Source organism: Triturus cristatus, chromosome 1_2 (genome assembly GCF_964204655.1).
Source record: "Triturus cristatus chromosome 1_2, aTriCri1.1, whole genome shotgun sequence".
Lineage (NCBI taxonomy): Eukaryota > Metazoa > Chordata > Amphibia > Caudata > Salamandridae > Triturus > Triturus cristatus.
In genome coordinates, this window is record NC_140580.1 from 228,619,048 (window position 1) to 228,639,730 (window position 20,683).

General features: G+C 42.6%; 1 protein-coding gene across 8 annotated transcripts in view; it reads left to right on the forward strand.

The window, feature by feature from the left end:
• PDLIM1 (PDZ and LIM domain 1) overlaps positions 1–20,683 on the forward strand; it is a 426,157-nt gene that overhangs the window by 306,693 nt on the left and 98,781 nt on the right. For 4 of the 8 annotated variants that reach the window (XM_085603519.1, XM_085603520.1, XM_085603522.1 and 1 more), the window contains exons 4-5: positions 11,983–12,053; positions 15,026–15,334. In XM_085603519.1, the coding sequence (XP_085459645.1) occupies positions 11,983–12,053; positions 15,026–15,334 (380 nt within the window). Of the gene's footprint in view, positions 1–11,536; positions 11,734–11,982; positions 12,054–15,025; positions 15,335–20,683 lie in introns of all 8 variants that reach the window. The other 4 variants (XM_085603525.1, XM_085603524.1, XM_085603526.1 and 1 more) reach the window with 1 other exon arrangement.

Consider the following 20,683-nt stretch of genomic DNA (forward strand, 5'->3'; position numbering starts at 1 on the left):
ATATATTTTGGCGGATCTCTAAAAAGTAACACACAAGCTGCATCTTTGTTAGTTAACAGGCCACATTGACATGTGAGCATAGCTCCATGTAATAAGAAGGGTCACAAGTTGTTGTGCGTACACACCAGTATTTGCTATCAATTAAAACATGGCTAGCATTTGGATCTAGCAGACCTCAGGATACTGGAAGAACATAATAGAAACCAGACAGCGGCCAATTAAAGGAAATACGGATTTGTGATACAGAAAAAAGTTAACGTTCCTGGTGAAGCTCAGGAGAGTAAGAGTACAAATCATGAGTAGGGTTGCAAATGGAGGAAATGAAATTACTGAACTGAAGTTCCTTTAAACATGACCAGCAACTTCTGAGACACAATACAACTGACTCAAAACACGGTAAATGAATTATTTAAGCATGCAGACTGATTTCCTTATGAAGTATCGTTGGACGTAAATGATGGGCTTATTTTAATTAAAAAGTAAACAAATGCAGAAAAGATTTTCCTCAACATGTGTGCGACGTGTAGTTTCTTTTTTTACTGAAGGGTGCACAGTTGCAATGCATTGTCCATTTTAACTTTTGGGAAATCTGCCAAACTAAAAAGTCTGTTTTAATCTATTTCACTTTTTGTAAAAAGCATCTTGCCACTGTTAGCTGTTTTGCGGCGCTCAGCCAGGGAAGGATGTGAAGTGGAAGGTGGTTGCACACAGGCGCTCATGGCACACCTCGGTATTCCCACGGATCCTTCTGTACAACTTCTATCTATTACTATGAGGCTCTTCGATCAGTCCTCTTTCAATTTCTATGAGGAGGGGCCTGTGAGGACATCTGTCTTTCAAGATTTTTCAATACCTGTAGCTATAAAATGGCTGAGCAGGAACAAAGGAAGAAGACTACCTATTCCGATGGTTCTATCTTACATCCATATTAGCTGCCTCAGAGAAAGTTCAGTAAAACAAGTTGAACAGTGTTCAACGAAGCGATAGGCCAAAAGTCAAAGGGGCCAGGCTGCCAGCAGAACAGACAACCAAACCAATTGCACAGTGTATAACGAGGCGCTAGGCCAAAAGCCCTCGGGCAAGACTGTCGGCAGATCAGACTTCTGATGGGGCAGGACTGCAATAGATCCACGACCGAACTTCAGTCATTAACAGGCTGTCTTCGCAGTTACCGCGAAGCTGTGTGGGCATATCGAAGAGGCATGTTGCACCAATTGTCAGTCGGCTCAAGATAAACGCCCTTTGGTGCTCCCTGCGGCGCTCTCCATCCGATCACAATGAGCGAGACTGGGGTGATTGGCAAGTCACTTACCCTCTGTGTCCCATAGCGACCTCGACGGGAGCCGTGTGATGATGTTATCCTTCGTCTGCTCGTAGGGTAACGGTATGTCATGGCAGTATCTCATTGGTTCTGACTGTTTTGTAAATGACACCACAGAAAGCCACTTTCAAGGTCACCTCTACTTTGATGCTCCAATGGAGTGACCAGTGCTTGAAATGGAAAAATAGAAGTGCAGGTACTCTGTACCAGAGTACCTGCTTGTTTCTGGGAAGTGCCAGTACTCTCCAATTACAAGTATTCAATTTCTCTTGAGAAGTGCTGCTACTCTCCTTTTCAAAATAAAAAAGTGCCAGTACTCAGTACCGGACAGTACCGGCCCATTTAAAGCACTGGGAGTGACCACTGGATCCTAGCCCCGCTTTATCTACAATTGTTCTCAGATTGTTTAAGTTTATAGTGATCTTTGACTTGTTGGTTTCTCATTCATTAAACACTGTTGCAGATGTGTTAGTGTTGTAATGCTGGTCCCTTATAGTATTCAGCTGCACGGGCAAGGAATAGACCAGGTATGTTTGGAAAACTGACCACAACCCCTTGGTGCTGATCACATCTGCCTCGGCTGGCTGTGCTGCCGCTTCCTGGCCTGCAGGTACTGCGCTTCACCCATTCCTGTACAGCTTGCCAAGGTGTGAGTCACCCCAGAGATGTGGCTTCCTAACAATAGGAGCAGCAGCTGTGACCTTTGAGTATGATATGCACAAACATGAACTGCACGAAATATTGAGACGAGAGGTCAACACCTCCTTTTTCTTGTAAATGCAGATTGTGAGAAGTTGGCCTGGCATATGCTGGTCACTAGTTCTAGTGGCCACCTTGTACCAGTCCAATTCGACACCTTGTACCAGTCCAATTCGACTCTTATGGTGATAGGTTAAAGAGCACCTTTAAAGAAAGCTATCCTAGTGGTAGCTGTGGAGAGCAGCCTTCAGGCTAAGTCTTGAAGGAGTGTTAAGCTTATTGTTTTACCATAGATAACCTCTTGAATAACCAAATGAAAGAGTAGTCCACACAGGTATATATATAAAATATATGTATTTATTCTTGGAATACCCCACTAGTCTCTTTATGAGGCTAGAGGGGAAGATACAATTCAAACAAGCATTGATAGTTACAATAAATAGCACTGGAATCACAAGGCCCCAGGGGGGGACCAAACCATATATCAAAAAAGTGGTATAAGAACCACGACCATTCTACAGACAATGCCTAGGGCAGTTAGGGTCGCTGGCCCCTTGTGAAACCACCCAAGGTAGTGAGGAAGGGGACCCACGGGAGACGCGTGCAGTGACTGAAGTTACTGTCGGGATCTCTATTATAGCCTATGGAGAATGTCGCGGTTTGATTTTACAAGTTAAAAAACACTTCTAGCAGGAGTTCAAGTTCAACACTTTAGAGTTAAGCTTTTGAAGGGCCCACACCCACGAGAGTACCGAGGTACCACTGTTACCTGCCCCAGGGAAGCCGGGTGCATAGGTTGTTTTCGATGTCGGGTCGCGGGCTGATTTTCAATTGCAAAACGTGAAGAACTGCTGCTAGCCACAAGCGTCGTCGTTGTCGTGAAGAATGAAAATGTAGATCTTGTAGAGAGGAACCTGAAAGCAGAGGGGACAGAGTCTTGGTCACGGCACAGTGACCAGGGGGCTCAAGACAAGGAGCCCTTCAATGTCGGGTGCTTCCAGGTAGAAGAGGTGTAGCTTGGATCGTCAGCCACGGGGTCCAGGAGGCTTCAAGGAAGGCCAGCTTCTGAAGGGCAACTGTCCCACAAAGGATGAGGGTTGCTGCAGTGTTAGTGTCCGGATTGGATCCACTAAGCCTCGGCAACTGCAACCCACGCAAGAAACACAAAGCAGCTACTGGTGCAGACCCACGAGGTCTGTGCGAGGTCTCCAGCGAGGAGACTGAAGAGCAGACCTGGAGCAACCAGGGGATCTCTTGGAATTGAAGATTGTCCTCTGCTAGGGCCCACAAGTCGAGAGACAAGGGACTGCAGAAGGCAGCAATTTGGCGTGCGTAAAGGTGCACCCACGGGTTGCCGGAGCGGGCTAGGACGTCGATCTTTGACACAGATGCTACAGAGAGGTTGGCTCAATAATGGGCCAAAGCACGACTTTCCCACTCGTCGGGGTCGGGTGCTGTGCAAGAGGTGGCTGGTGTCCTGGGGTATTGGGGATCTCGGCACCCACGGGGTCCACGGTGCAGAGCTTTGCTGTGCACACTCACTGGCTTCTGGGATGCTTGGAAACCCACCTCAAGGTAGGAAAGGGTCGTCGATGTCTGAAGGAGCAGTGAGGTTCCAACCGGGTCACTTGTAGTGTTTCAGGTGCCTGCCAAGCAGGGGGGTAACTCCTTTACCCCAAGGGAGATTTCTTCAGGTAGCTGTGCGGCAGCAAGTCGAAGGTCAAGACTGTGAAGTTCAAGTATAATCTGAAGCTCTGGGGACCCAGTATTCACCTTTATCCAAAGATTAGGGGAGTGTCCAGATCAGGGTCCACCAATGAGAGGTCAGGCGGGAAAGGGTGGCTACACCCTCTCCCCTTTGTGTGTTTCCCGCCAGGGCAGGATGCCCCTAAACCGGTTCCAGGCGGTGTATGCAGAATGTAGGCACTGGAGAAGCCTACGTACAACTCTGAAAGGTATCCTATGGTGCACCCACCCAGTTCCAATCCACATAGTCTGTCTGGGTAGGTGGGACCACCTCCCTGCAACAGGATCTCTATTGTCCAGCTGCCGTGGCTGGAGTTCTGCCCAGCAACAGGCAGCCAGAGTCGTGTGGGTGGCGGGTAGCATCCATTTTGTACTTCGTGAGCACTTTTAAATTGGTGTCTAAATTCTGCCGCTTTTCCCATATCGCCCCTCTAGCAGGGGGGAATCATGCCCTCAGTCCAATGGCTGGATTGGGGGTATGATTCCTACATGTTTGACACCAAACACGATATGGTTCTGTGTAGCCATTCTCAAGTTATCACGCTATCGCGATATACTTATAATGCGGTTAAGAGTATATGGTATGGCTACACTACAAACAACCCAGTAATGATTTTACGAAGGTTGCAGAGGGGCCCTACTCAGGTAGGGGTCCCCCCTCACACATATCTCAGCACCCTGCCTTGTAGGATTAGCAAGGCCTGCTCTAGGGGTGACCTATGAGGATATATGTGTTGTATTAAGTGGGATACAGGATACCTATATCCCTGTAAGGGGTGCAAGCACCACCTTACCCAGACTACAGTAGTGGTCTGGTGGTGTCATTTGGTATGGCTGTCCCAGGGGTGGCACAATAAGTGCTGCAGCCCCTGGTAGGCCTCTGAAGGACCCATGCCCTGGGTACCTAGGGTACCATCTACAAGGGGCTGGTAGGGTGTCCTCAGTATCCAATTGGAATGTACCTAGGGTACTCACATCAGTTTTAGGGAGGAAGCAGATAGGCTGGGGTCCTGGATAGCAGGATCCCAGCCAGACGAGTCAAAAACCATCCAAATGCCAGGCAAAAAGTTGGGGGCAACCATATAGTCAGATTCCACCTTCCTACACAGATATATAGAATTGTGCTTCCAGCTCTCTGTCTTTCTACATTTGGCAAGGAAACACAAAGCAGTCCTAGGTTCCTTCATTGGTCTCTTCGAGTTTCACCCCCTCAGATTGTGGTTGGGAGAAGAAGTGCCTCAATGCCAGCTGTTTGACCTATAAAATATCCTAAGAAAATAAGGTGACTCCTTAGAGAGGCGTCTTATCTTCTCAGAAATGGCTCCCCTTATGGGGAGCGTACATTTGCATTAGGTTTAACATTTATTTAAACACTTTTCAGTGCAATGAAAAGTGTTTTTTTGTTTCTGATTTGTTTCCAATGACTTACCAACTTTTTTTTCCTGAGCTTTAAGGTATTGCATTTATTGTAAATGGCCAAATGCACTATTTGGTGATTCCAACAAAGCATGCATGCATTGGTTAATCGAATGGACAGGTATATGTGCTTCCACAGCAACATTAAAATAGCTTTCTTTCAAACTGCTTCCTCTAAAACGTATTGAAAAACATATATATGACCACTGGCGGTAATTCTATTCTAACCCCTTACAAATTTGTTTTTTTCGTGTACTTATTAATTTGTTTATATTTCATTTACAAGCCACAGCAGGCGCTGCTATTAAGTGATGAGAGCTAGTTGGCACTTAGATGGCACGTTTAGAGTCTGGAAGGTAGGGAGGATGTTGAAGAGCGAGAATACTTGTGTGCTGCAGCTATTGGCCACATTACGAATATGGCATAGCAGTGTCCCGGCAGTGATACCCATTCACCACACTGAAGTGCTTTAATGTTTCTGGACCTAAAATTACTGCTCTAAAAACACCCAGCCCTCATTTAATCAGCTGTAGTTCCACACTGGGTGAAACCTCAGCTGGAGAGGGACATGAGCAACAGGCGGGGGGTCACCATCCCAGACCCCACCTGTCCCTGCCAGCATCTCAGGATTAGCAGACACTACTACCGCATCTTTGTCACTAACTCCCCTCGCCTCTCCCCTGCCCCAATTGCTCCTCTGCTCCCCTGTTCTGCAGGACCCCCACTTATCGTTATCACCTGTTTAGAGCAGGTGGTAAATGTCAGCAGGTTGGTCACTGAAATTGAGGAAACCAGGAAAAAGACCTGGTAATTCCATGTGCACATGGTTATTCCTCATTCTATATACAAAAACTCATAATCTCTAGATTTATGTGTGTGGATATTGCCTGGAATCATAGATTCTGAACTTCCGAAATCCCATGCTTAAATCCCCCAAACTTATAATGAGGGCCATAGTAAAATGTTGCATCCAATTGGAGTTGAAGAAATGCCGGGTGCTGCAATACCAGAGTTAGCAGCCACCGCATACTCTCTGTAAGCAAGTGTTTTTTCCAGTGAAGTGCAGTGAATGTTTGTGTCTACACTTCAAGGGCTATGAAAAAGCAGTGGGATATTAGGGATAATGTTATGCAATGGATGGCTAGGACTCTTGGTTACTGAACTATGGAAATACTTCTTTTTACCCTAGACACTATGATCAGTACACTTTCCTATACCTTAAATCTTTGGTGTAGTCCTCTATGAAGTTGCACAACTGGTCATATGAAGCTTTTACTGTCGACTGAAAGTGTATTAAAGGAGCTAGCATTCGCACAAGATTTCCATTACAGTGAAACCAATTTGGCTCCTCAAAAAATGAGAGAGGATGGTGTCCGAACTATGATGGTTTTATTAAACATTTTGGTCAAATTTACAGATGAATAAAGCATCAAGTCTATTCATCAAATATGCATTAATATCTATTCGATCATGCAACCTAAATTTGCATACTATACAGAAGAAGATGCAAAATATATTGATGTATAAAGTACAAAACATGAATTTTTTCAAATAACTTATTGAAAGGGGTAATTTTAAGAGGAAGGTGTCAGCATCTGTTGAAACAAATTACGGATTAAGGGGAATTAAGTGCAGGTGTTCAAGCATGAAGCTCAATACCACGGGTAAGGGGAAATCAGTAGAGTAAAGTCAGGATTTGCTAAACTAGACTATGAAACACAAAATTAATTCAAAATGGAAGGTTCTGGAACCGTCACCCCCAACTCTCTCTGTATGGGCCAATCGGTATACACTGTCTCCTCGGCGCAGGTAAATCCCCCACGTTAAATATCACAAAAAGGAAGAGACAAGGGACTAAGCCTTCTCTGGCTCCCTTACCATAGTCCAAAACTCACTCAACAGAGAAGTGCTAGAACCAGCACTGTATCACAGTACTACGGGACAGACAAGTACTACAATACAAACGTCCAGCCATTTAAAAATGGTACGTCTTATTTACCCTGGGGCAACAAACTAGTCATGGGAAGACAGTGAATGTCTTAGTACTACCCTCACACACTTTGCCGTGTCATGCTTCATCATAGGGCTGCATCATACATCCAGGTGCAGATCAACACTCTGGATGGAGCGCAAATCTTTTGAAGAACAGTGGTGAGGGTGGAGAAAATAAGGATGAACACAAAAACACAACGTAACAAACGTAAACAAAACTAGAATGAGAAGTCTGTTCCCTTCAAAAAGGTGCAGATACATATAGTTAAGACTCCCTAGGGGTCAACGCTCAATTATTTTGTTACTGTTGACCTCTGGAAGGATTAAAACATAAGAGATGGGATAAACAGGGGAGGTAAAGACCCCTATATTCCCACTGCAGATACCAACATGTTTCTGCCAATTTTATGCGCCCAACCGAGTCGCTCTGGCATTCATCAGGGTGTTGGTCCCTAAGTTTTTAGTCTCCACCCCTAGTCGGGTGTTTACCTTTTTACTTAAGTGCGTAGGACAATGTCCAATTGTCAAATACTCTGGGAATATCCGAGAGGGAATCTATTTAAGAGTTCAGAAGGATTTCTCTGAACCCGGGACCTTTGTGGGACTGCACTCTTGTAGTCACACTTACTCCAAAGAGGCACCGTCAATTTTGTCCTCACGCCGGTCCTCCGTCAAACATCCGTCGAAAATCCCCCACGTTCCCATCACTGAACAGACAAGCCCACTGTTGCACTGCCTTGGAAAATAGAAAGGATGGGGTCTGCTTGGGTCAGGAGGCTCTCTCCCATCCCCACGAACTGCATGCCCGCAGCCAAATTTCAATTATGCTCCCTAATCTAGCAGTTCTCAGCATAAACAAAGGGTTATTCTAACAAACAAATTAGGTAAGACAACGAAAATTGAAAGACAACTTGAATAATTAGAGAAGAACATTGCATTCAAAATATATGAAAGACGTTAAAAACATGGTTTGGTTAGACTTAAGGCCTACTCGCAGTCAGTCTCAGGTTTACAAATCTCAATTTATGGTTTCCGGTATGTTAGAATCAATTCAATGATTACACTTCAATTATGAGTGCAGCCTGGTTATAACATTATGTTGTTACACGATAACACATAAATTAACATATTAATTAGCGTATTGATTACCATATGGTTAATAGTGGTGTAAAGCCTTTAATTATGCTGCTCCACTACAATGGAAAATTCAGTTCTTCCTTGAAAATGCACTTTGGCTCCAGGATCATGACGAGGGTTGTTTAAATCCCTACTTAAACTATGACATTGGAGTGAGGCACTGGTCAGCATATTATATCTTAGTTAGGTAAATTGGCCTTTTATAGATTTAGAGAAAAGCACTTGATTCCATGTCTACCTCGGTGTTTCATTGTATGCGAACATAATACTGAATTTCAAATCACTTATATTGGTCTACTACAAACTGAGATTTTGTCAGTCCCCAGTATTTAGTTTGAGAAGCTTGAGAGGAGTTTCTTGAGAATAAAAAAAACAGTGCAGGTTAAGATTGCAAATTCCATCTAAACCCCACAAGCGAGCCACTATTTTGGGGCATAGTAACAAAGCACAAGCATGTTCTGACATACCACATTGATCAGTAAAATAACCTTTCATACCTGTGTCTCTTCCATTGGGTCACATTTTTGGTGGTAATCACTTGCTTAAAACACGATTTGGGTAATAAGTAACTCAGTGCCTCACTCATTTGGTCATCTACCAGTCAGCAGGCTCGGTCCTCCAAGTCTCTGCTGCTTTTGGAGTATGTTACTTTCTATAGTTGGGAAGCATTATCTGCTTCACTGGTAACCTGCATGTGCCATTTTGACGAGCACCCTGGACATCGGGGTTCTGTTACTGGCATGGGAACAACATTTGAAGTCCGAAGATTGGCCACGACTGGTTTGAGTCCAGACTACATTCTGTCTGGCCTGAAGCATGGTTCTCTCTGCTTAGGCTGGCGAAACCTTCTCTTGCCTGTTAATGCCTTCTGTGTCTAACTGACTCTCAGGTCTTCCTCTATCCCCAAATTTGAAACTTGGTGCTTCATTGTTGTTGTATAGTAATGTGTCTGAATGAACAATTTAAAAAGAGAAATGAGCTTTGGGCTAAAAGATCCAGTCAGGCAGCCCTTTCCCTTCAAATGTTTTGCTTAACATGTGTCCAACCCTTATAAGCTGGTCTTCAGTGTGGTGCGGCATGGATGTGAGGGGTCCTAATGCAATCAAGGAGATGGCCCCAACCTCTGATTAGTAAAATATAGCCATTACCGGGATGGAGAGGACCCCAAACACCCCTGGGTCCTGGCTGATGCCAGTGCACTGTTCTTAGCTACACCCCTGCCTTTAGCTGAACGGGAGGCATTATTGTTTTTTGCCTTGAATTATGTTGAGTTTGTTGACCATGTTTATGAGGAAACCACGATGTAGTTGATGAAACTGATTCACGCGCCTGCAACAGTGATCCTGCCAGGGCAGCTGAAAACAAGTATAGGTTAACATTCTGAACACACAATCTGCCGTTTGACGAGGCAAGTACACATATAAAAACCTTGCAGCAGCGCATGATTTGACACAAACCTATCAACCCTCTCTGCATTAATTGTGGCAAACACTGTCATATGTGTGCCTCCTGTGAGTTCCAGATATGAAAGAGGGTGAGGGTCTGTATGTGGGAGGTGACTTGTATGGGCGAGTGTGTGTAGGCGCATCTTCAATGCCACCCAGGGGGGAGGAGGCACACTGGCCGAGTGATTTGGATGGGTGAATTGATAATGAGGTGGGCCTTGACACCAGGGCTCCCCCGGCCAGCCGGATGATTCCTAGAATGCTGTGACACTCACTGTCATTTAGCAAGTGACGTGGTGGGTGGCACACACTCACATAGGCTCATTCAAAGTGCTTTTCAAACTTAACTGTGGTAAACACACACTTATGGGGGGTACGCACATTTGAATGAGAAACCCACATGAAGTCCAAGTTCTCGATTTATTCGAAAACAATGTTGGCTGAAAATTATGGAGCGCGAAAGAACGCATTGAGCATGTTGGCTCAAACTAAATGACAAATGTAAACATTGGGACCGTTTGCTTTTCCGTTGTGTACTCATTTCCGTTCCCAAGGTTGTTTCTGGGGCAGGCTGCCTGAGCGCTGATGTCACAGCACAGTGATAGCACTGACAGCATTGCTAGGGGACAGGTCTAATGTTCAAAGAAGGATGGCTTTATGGGAAATGTTCGTGTTCATCTTTGGCCGTCTTTGCAACAGCTGACGCAAAACGTCATTCTATTCAACCGTTGACAGGCAACCACAGTCCACCTCTTTAGTGTACATGAAAATATTGAGTGACCTGTGTTTTTTTCCAAACTGCCTCTAGGATTCCTCGAATATGTAATTGGGGCATATTTCTACATTTAATTTCTCTTACTTCAACAGTCGCTATTTGTCTTCCTTCTAATCGCACAAAGTTGCTGCTGCTTTTAAGATAAAGTTGGCTCACACTTCACAATGTCTTTAGTTCTTTCACGTTGCCATGTCGCTACCTACAGCCACACCCTGTGCATGGAGTGCATCTGGGAGCACACTGGAGTAGCATCATTGACCAATGTGTACTGGGCATGGACTTTTCCTACTATTGTCCGCCTGTGGCTAATGAAAATGGAGTTATGTCATTACAAAGAAACCTGAAAAGACAATACCTTTACAGAGAGACCATTACCTATAAAATTTGATAAAAAATAAAATAAAAAACAAATGTAAGTTATAGCAGTTTACATTTAGGTAACTTTGTTGAAATATTTATTTTCAAACAAATCTTTAAATACACGTGTGATAGGGTGACAATTTGTGTAAATTATATATATAGTTAGAAAAGTGGCATATCATTTTATGCTTTCATTTAGAGTTGGGTTTATGGCTAGGCTAAATATTAGCATTAACAAAGTTTAGGATAGGGTGGATGAAATAAAATGCCAGTTTAAAGGATTTTGTTGGATCAGTTCCATTTTTCGACAGTTTGCAAGATAAATTTGTTGTTTTTCTGAACTTGCTTCTCTATAAAGTTATTTATTTGCAGCAACTTTTCTCTGTAGTGGTTTCCATATCTGTAAAGCTTTTCTTGTAATGAAATAATTCCAGTGGCAATGCCGATTGCATGTAATTTGCCAGATATGAATTGTGTAAGAAAAAAGTTGCGCAAGCCTTCTATTCTGAATTACAACAGCACTCATTAACATTCACCTGAATGTCAGGATGTAATTGAACATTGCATTGCATGAAATGTGGCTGTCACAACACGCGTGCATGCCTTAGACACATCTGATTTTCCTTCTGATCCCCTTGCATGCAGGATTTAAAACAAATAGGAAGTGCACATAACCGAAGCGCTATGCCGTTCACTGCTGCCACTGCTTCCAGCTCCTCCCCCAAAGTGATAACTGCACAGTACAACAATCCGGCAGGACTTTACTCCTCCGAGAACATCCAGACCTTCAACAGTGCCATGGAGTCCAAGACGGCAGCCGTTGCGCAGGAGCCAAGCAAAGCGTAAGTACAGACTGCGTCTTCATGCCCACGAGCAATGGAACTGGATGTAGATGGCCTGTTCTTTTAGCGACTCAGTCATGAGAGTTGAGTAGCTCTTCAAGTCAACGAAAAATGAAATGTCATTGTACTCAACTGACTTAATGTCTAACTTTTCCTTGTCTGGTTTTGTTTGCCTTCCCGCTACCTTATTTGTTGGTGATAATTCTACAGCAGAAACTAAAATTAACAATTTGTCTTTTTGTTCACCAGAGACCAGTCCAATTTCAACGTGCTTTCAGCATGACATACCAGCCTTTAAAATCACCACCAGGTGTAAACAGGTGCCTATACATCACTTATAGCTCTTTGTAGATTTATGTTTAACTGGCTTCTCAAGTAAAGCTTGAATGCGTAGTATAATACAGGGAATACGATTCTAAGTGCATTGAAACATTTATATATGGTTTAATATTCCAGAACTTCATTTCCTGCCGATAGTGACATTTTAGCCATATCGGTGGGAGAGGCCTGCAAGGGTAGGTTGAAGTGTACACGCTATGTTTTCAACCAGAATACCGAGCTTCAACCTGACCCCCTGAATATCTCCAACTTTTTAATACATATGTATATGTGAACGGTTGGGGCTGATATCACCTCTGCCTTTAAAAAAGCAAATGTTTTCAAACCTCGGCATTTTTACCAACCTCTGCTTTAAACTTGAACAGGCTCAGTCTGTTAACATATAAATGTACCCCAGGGGCGAGAAATGGGGCAGGTTACCATCTTTTCTTTATTTATGGAATAGTAGATTAATGCGCTCTCTGGACTGGCAAGAGGATCTTTCCATGTAAGAGAGTAAATTAATTTAAACAATGTGGTCTATTGGTTACATGACCGCACTAGAAATACTAAATAAAATAGAGAAGAGTGCAAGCTAATGTCAAGCGATCTTGCCCATTATGTAATCATGACAGAGTGGCGGGTCCTTCAAATACAGATGTTACATAAAACATTGCTACTAATTTTGAATTTTGGCAGAGAAGGGAACTTAATAACAATGAGTGGAAATGATTTACCAGGCTCTTACAATTCTGTGGAGTCGATAAGTTGGGATTGAAGCTGTTGGCTCCTGGCCTAATGGTAAAAGTTTTGACCAAAAGCCCGGATGGCTCCATCGCTTTATGTGGAGTGCAGCATCAATGTTGTGTTTCTGTGGCCATTGGAGAGCTTTCCCTGTCATTATGTCATTAAAGGAATAGTCCAACCTTTCAAGTTGTTGTTTAGTGGTTTTCAGTCCTGCTTGTCAGGGCTTTGAAGCTTAGTCAGGGTGTTTGTTTTAATTGACAGTACAACAACGCACAATTAGCTGAATGTGTCTTTCCTATTGGTTCCCTGTCATAAGAATTATGGACAAGGAACTCGAGTGGAAGAGAGTTTAGTTTAGTTAAGAATTGAGCTCTTAAGTTACCTTCTGCATCCCAGGTGTCTTGGTAGAATCGAACAAAGAAACCGATGACTGCTGTCTCGCAACTGAATGGGGATTTTCTAGCTCTAATACTGTAGGCTTATGTGATTGTAGGATACTGGAGGACACGTGCAGGGAGATGATGCTTCTAGTCCTCTTATCCATGTTTAAGCCCTCAAATGCTGGGGACCTAAACAGGATTCTTGGACTGACTAGATGTTATACAACAAAACAGCTGGCAAATTATTTCTGGGCCACCAAGCCACCGACTTCAAGGATAAATGTTCAAATGACTCAATTCATAAGATAATTTAGAGGTTATCAGGTACTACTAAAACTAGAACAAGTATTGTAATTAGTATTTTTTCAGGAACAAGTCATGGATTTGTACCAACATTTATGGGTGTATGAGAAACAGTGAGACAATTACTCCAAACAGTGTTAAACCAGAAAAGAAATATCTCAGTTTTAGGATCTTGCACTCAGATTTGTGGGTCATCATCCGATAGTGGGTCATCATCCGAGAGTCTGCTCCAGTAATTTCTGTTAGGAATCTCCCGGCAGGGTGCTGTGGGCACAATCTGAACATTCTTTTGGGGTTGTACCTTGATGTGGAATTTGTGGTGTAGGTATACAGACTGTAGCTCTGTCTGCCTTACTCAGTTAGATTTTATATTGCCAGCACAAACTCATTTTTGCATTACAAAAGCCTTTTTTTCATTCAATGTTTGTTTATATCAATAAAAGGAATTTTTTAAAGTTTTCATTGCATTGGGGCTAGAGCAGTAGTCTGGTATGTTATACCACTTGATGCTGGAGAAAGACATTGCAACGTAATATTATGGGTAAAGGTGTTAAAATATCATTATGGACCAGATTCACACACAAAACTAGACATTTAATATCGTAAGGTCCTTTTATCGATTAAATCTCTAAATTTTTAAGATTTCTAAAATGCTTTGAGGAGTATCCCTATGAAGATGCAACTATTGCAAAACTATTGCAATTTCACGAGTACTTCTGGAAAACGTTTCCGAATTCCTCCTTAAGACTATACGAAGGTATTTTTGTATGTTCAAATATAATTGGTGTACATTTACACATTCGAAAATATATTGTATCAGTAAAAAAAAATGTAAACTTTTCTTCTCCGTCTGGACGTATCACTTCTGAAACCCACACATTTTGCAATTTTGACGGTACTCCCTTTTCGTTTTCCATCTTGGAAACTGATTTAGCCATAAACCTTGAAGTGTAAATCTCTGGCTTTTTCCTCATCTAGCAAGTAGCTTTGGCTCTGTTCTTAAATTTGCTAACGCATTCCCGCTGTGAAACATTCACAAAACACCTCTAAAAGATTTACTCACTCTAATAAATGTATATTTGAGTAAATCTGTTTAAGAGTGTAAATGTAAGCATTTGAATTAAAAATCTGGCTTTACAGTAAAAAAAGAGGCATTTGTGCACACAAGTTAAATTTATGTGCACAAATGGGTTTGTGAATCGGACTCTATGTATTCTATCCTTTCCTTTCATCCTTAATGCTAAGTTTGATGCATCGATTCCCTGTATTATACTGTGCATTATCTATTGTTTTTGACTCAATTGTCAACATATCTCTACTATGTTAGTATAATCTTGGATGTACGGCTCACGTTTGCAAGTGTATCTCACTTTATTAGAAGTAACTTCTTCATTTTAAAGCTTTTGCACATTTTTAATGTATTCATATTTAATTCCTATTTTTCCTCTATTAATATCTTTTTCTTCTCTCCTATTTCCTTTCAACTCCTATTTCCTTTCAACTCTTTACTAATCTAACTCTAATCTCTAAACCTGATACTATAGTCTTTTCTCTCCTACTGGTGTGTTTAAGGCTCCTCTTGCATCAGTCTATTATCCGCTGCAGACGCGTCCCGCCTCACTTTCTTTGCAAAGGAGGCACAGCACATCCTCTATTCCAAGTCAAGTGAGGGTTGGCCCAGAGGAGTTAAAACAAGCAGCTCAATACTGCCCTAACAGCCCTGTGGAGGTGGACGTGCCCGGACTGAAAGTGTTGCACGCGCAATTTAACTCCCCCTTACAGATGTATTCACAGGAAAACATTATGGATACTTTGCAGGGACAAATATCTACCATTAACCCAGCCTTGATCAGGTAATAATTCCTCTGTGTATGTGGTCCACTCTGCATCAGTGTGAATACACAGTTGTATTGTGTGCCACTGTACATTTCCACCTGCCCTTTGCTTGCTCTATTGTGGCACTTCATCATAAAAGATCCAATTGCATACGTCACAATCGAATTGGTAATGCATGACTGCCTGCGGTATTTAATAACCAGTGTAAATATCCACCCTTTTGTTAATGCATGCTGATTGCATGTTCCATAATTGCAACATAGCAATATTTAACGATGGCCTATTTAACAAAACTTGCAGGTACTATAGGTCCTTGAGGTAAGTTAGCCATTTCTTTTATCCAGGTTTTTCTCATCACGAGCTGTTGGAAACTGAAGCTATTGAGTAGCGCTTTGCTTTTTTACCTTAAATGTTTTTGATTAGAAGAGATGAACTGCCTGTACCTCCTGTAGGTGACTCAGTTCTGTCCGTTACTCCTCGATTCCTGCATAACTTTATCCTCTTGCTCCGCTTTGATTGTTATGGAGCTGAACCTGCCTCACATGGGCGACTTTTCTAGCTTTACCCATCTCCCTTAAGCAGTCGCGTGGATGTCCAAAGCACAAGGACTGGGTAAGAGAACACTGGAAAGACAAGAGCCCCATGAAGAATTGTCAACAGTGGGAGCATTAGGAGACGCCAGGGAAAGGAGTGCAAGGAATGAGAAATATACAACAGTCCAATTCATGAGATAAACATTGAATAGAGAGAGGCCAAATAAGATAAAGGACAAGTGATGAGAAAAGGGAACCAGACGGACCACAAGGATAAAGGAGATAATAACAGTGAATACAAGGAATCATGGACACCACACCAAATGTGAGAAGGAGAAAGAGCAGAAAAACAAAAATGGCACTCTGCAAGGAATAATGGGGCACAAGGGATAAAAGACACCACAGCAAATGAGAGATAAGCGAGTGGAATGAGCATGGTGCGGAGCAGTCCGCTGATTCCAAGGAAAGCTGCAATTTATGAATCTCAGCCCCCACCCACACAGAGTTCCACCACAAGCTACAAGAATGTAAATGAAGATCACAAAAGTGAGTGCATCTTGAATCTTTTCATGCTCTGCCAATTATGTTGTTTTCATCCTTGTGGTTTAATCATTAACTAACCCACAATCGATTGTCTTCATCCATGCCCTTGACATTGAGAAAAGATGAATATTCTTCATCACTAAATGGCTTCTTCACTCCTAATTATCTGAATATCAGGCATGGGAACCCTTTCCTCAAAATAAAAAATGAGCTGATCAATGTTGCTGCACTTTTGTAAGTTAACTCCTACAACAAATCATATAATGGGCATATTCCTTAACTGGTCTTCTAATGCACCCCCCCCCCGGGCATCTGCAGCTTGACCACTCAAAACCTGTTCCATGCAGGGCCCCTAATCATCACTGTTGATGCTTGATTTCTGGTAGGTGATAAGTTCATCATCTGTTCCTTCAAAGGGGCATCACCTCCTTCTGACTACCACCTGGTTAAAAAGCATAAACCTGGGAACATAGCCTAAGTGTTTCTCATCTGGCACCTTCTCCAGTACTGAGAACGTCCTCACAAAAGCCTCTCTCCCTATCCTAAAGTAACACAAGGCAACCAGGGGATAGGGTAAAAGGAAAGAGCATTCGGCAGATCTTCTTAGTTTCAAGAACTCAGCAACATTTAGTACAGTTTTTGTTACCAGAGGCATCTACAGAAGAACAAATCCCAGCTTCGTTAGTGCCGGAGTCCTCTGAATTCATCCCACAATATAGATTTGTCTCAGGGAAAGGAGAAAGACCCTTGGGTTTCTTTTCTAGCCTTTGCCTGGAAGTATGACTTTTGAAATCCATGTGCGCAGATCTTAGATCCATTTTGAGCATAAAACTCTTACATTGTTTCTCCTAAAGAAGGGCTGGTTCAGATTCCAGTGACTTTCAGTATTTTTAAAGCATTCAAGGCACTGGCTCCTGCTCATCTCCTATCGTCTTTATCAATACCAGAGATGAAATTCAGAAATTATAGCAGGAAATTATAAAAATGCATAAACCATAGGAATGTCGCTTTTATCAAACAGTGAGGACTGGGCAAGAATACGCCTTGAAACTTGCCTTTTTCACTCACTCTTTAGCCCCTCTCCAGCCTCAACAAGGTCTGGTAACTAGTAAGTGTCACTTTAAGGAACTGAGGTACATGCATTCAGTGTCATGCAACAGATCCACGTCATTTAATAATATCTAAAGAAAACATAGCCGGTGCACCTTCCCAACAGCTACAAATAAGTAAGAGTACTGGAGTGCTCGTATGTAGATAAATCAGCAGTCGGAAATTTTCATTTTAGTCCTGAAATATAAAAGGAAATGCCCGATGTGTTCTGAGAGAAAAATTGGAAATCTCTGTAATTGTGATGAAACCTTTTATTGGACCAACACTTTCCTCTTCCTCCTTGTTTGCTAGGTTTTACCAGTGACAGCCTACATTTCCTCTTCCAACCCTCCCAGTAACCACCATCTATTGGGGATATACAGCGCATGCGTTTATTAAGTTGTACCTGATAAAGGCTTCCGTGAGGTCCCAAACCTTTGCAGCTCTGAGTGCACTGAATGTGGCCGAGTAGTTGGAGAGCCATGTTACTGTTCATGTTCCAATGAATGCTCCTTTATGTTTTTGGAGTTATTGCACAGTCACAACAGTGCTTTCATTTGAAATAAAAGAATGTAATACTCTAGAAACTAAAAATCGTTTTTCTTTAAGGTTACCTGCACTAGCTCCCCCGTCATGCAGTGTTGCAGTCAATGATGTCAGTTCAGTTGTCATCAGTAATATTATCAGTGACAGGCGCACAACACCCATTGGGCTCACCGGGCTTCAGCCCCCACTGTCATGTGTGTCAGCCCGGCTGAGACAGCCTCGCAGGTTGGCGTCCGTCTAATTGCAGCCGGACCCGAGTACTTCACAGGTCGTTAAAAGACCATTTACTCGTTAATTAGGTTTTTGTTGTGTTTTCACCCCTTCTTACAGCCACTCTGCCTATGGCTGGAAGACTTACCCCCCCTCCCCCCGAAATCTTTTTCAGCCCCCCCCCGAAATTTGGCTCTAGTTGCCCGCCTGATCAGTGATGTCACAGAAGATGTCGTGAGTGGTGTAATATGTGAGGTCATAAGCAGTGCATTGCTAGGGTGCGAGTTATACTTTCTTGAAATAACTAGAACTGTTGAATTTCATTGTTTTTTTTGTTTAAAAAGTGACTTTTTCACCTTACTATAGCCTTCCTTGTGAATTTCTGAGTTTTCTTTCATGCAAAGTAATATGCATCACTTTAACCTTTGTTTTTTTAAGTGAATGTCTAGTTTTTTTTTAACATAAAGAAATATTTTATTACCATACGTAAGGCCAAACTCCCACCGTACATAGCCTTCAGCCATGTGCAGCCTGGGGTTTGCCGCAGGGTCTACCCTGCGTGCAGGTTTGCGTCCAACCCCCCTCAGCCAGCCAACCCCTGCTGCAAATGACTTTTGGGCGTACATTGTGTGGAATTTGACTGCAGGGCCTAGCCAGTGGCCATACCCTTAATCCAACTCTCACTGAGCAATTAGCCCCCCCACAGCTTGCGGCCTTTGCCTGATCGCGGAAACCCACTGTAGACACTCAAGCCCTGCCCCTCCCTTTTTTTATGTTTGTATTCCTGCAAGACTCGTGTGGAAGGCATTGCGACCCTTATGCTCACAAGGGACACCCGTAGAATTCCAGGGGGCCTAGCTGGAGATCGCAGTACCCTCCCCACCATTTGTTTTGTTTTTAATTTGGCTCAGGGGCGTCCCTATGAGACCCACCTAACTAGGTCCAGTGGGTCACCCCTAACGTGACCGTTAATTTTCAGGACTCGGGTCCCCGTGTCCTGAAGCTCGAGTTCCCGCTGGATTTCGGGGGAGCCTTTCAATTGAACAGGAGCAAGGCAGTTGACTGGAAAAAAAGCCCCTCGGCCAATCAGATCACTCTGTCATTTGAAGTTGCGTGATTGCGGCACTCTCGCAAGCATCCTGCAAACCCAACTGTCCAGATATACAACGTTTTGGAACTTTCATTTCTCAAAAACTACTGAACAGATTTACACCAAGTCACAAAAAGAACACGTTCTGGACCAATTTCTAGCTTTCTGCCAAACATGGTGTAACTCCGTTCAGGCATTTCCGCTGTATTGCTGTTCAATTTTCCTATTGAAAAGTACATGGAATATTGCATTTTGGAATCCCGCCTTTTTTCTCTGGCCCGCTTCACGGATCACCCAAAAATGTTCCAGTAAGGAGCTGAGGTGAATGGTTATTTTTTGGGGGGAAAGTTTCATGAAGATTCGTCAAATAGAGCCAAAGTTATGAGCAAATCAAAAGCACACTTTCTATTGTGTCTGGGCTCTCACTATTAATGCACAGTGGTGTTCACCACTGTGTAATATATAATTTCCAACGTATGTTTTAAGGAGTAAAACACCATACCCACTTTTTTAAGTGTGGGTATGTATATATATATATATATATATATATATATATATTTGTCACTTTTAAATTAAACTGAGCCCCCATACCCAACTGTTGAACCTTAAAAATCCTTACTATCCCTTAACCCTAACATCACTGAATCTTTATAAAAACAAAACCTTGCTACCCCTTAACCCCTTTATATGCAATAACACCACCCATCCATGAACCCTAAAAACCCCATACTATCCCATAACACACAACCCTAAAATCCATTCCTGAAACCTAATAACTCTTCTTTTGTGCCCCTTAATGCTACCCCTCACTGAACCCTAGAAATCCTTACTACTCCATAACACCACCCTATCCATCAACCCTAAAAACCCTTTACTAACACATAATACTGCCCATCCCTGAACCATAAAAAACGTTTTCTGTCCCTTAATGCAACCCATCCCTAAACATTCAACTTTTACTACCCCTACTTAATTGATATAACCTTAAAAATGTCAAACTACGTGTGCGTGTCTATATGTACTATATAACATAACATAGTCAGCCATGGCACTGGGTGCACATGGCTGACTACGTTATGTAACGGTATCATTTTAAGTAAAGCAAACCAACTGACTTTGTCAAAGGGCCAGATCACCAACATATTAAAAAAAAGTTAACCTCTTGGCTTTATGAAGGGGTCAGCATATCAAAATATATATAACACACCTATTTCTTTGCCAGAAGAATCACAAATAATTATAATCAAATGTATATTGCATGAATTCACACATTACAATGTTTAATAAAAGTGACTGTCATAAATAGTGTCCTAAAATTTAAAAACAAAATCAACATGTCCTTGTGCCTAGTTTTT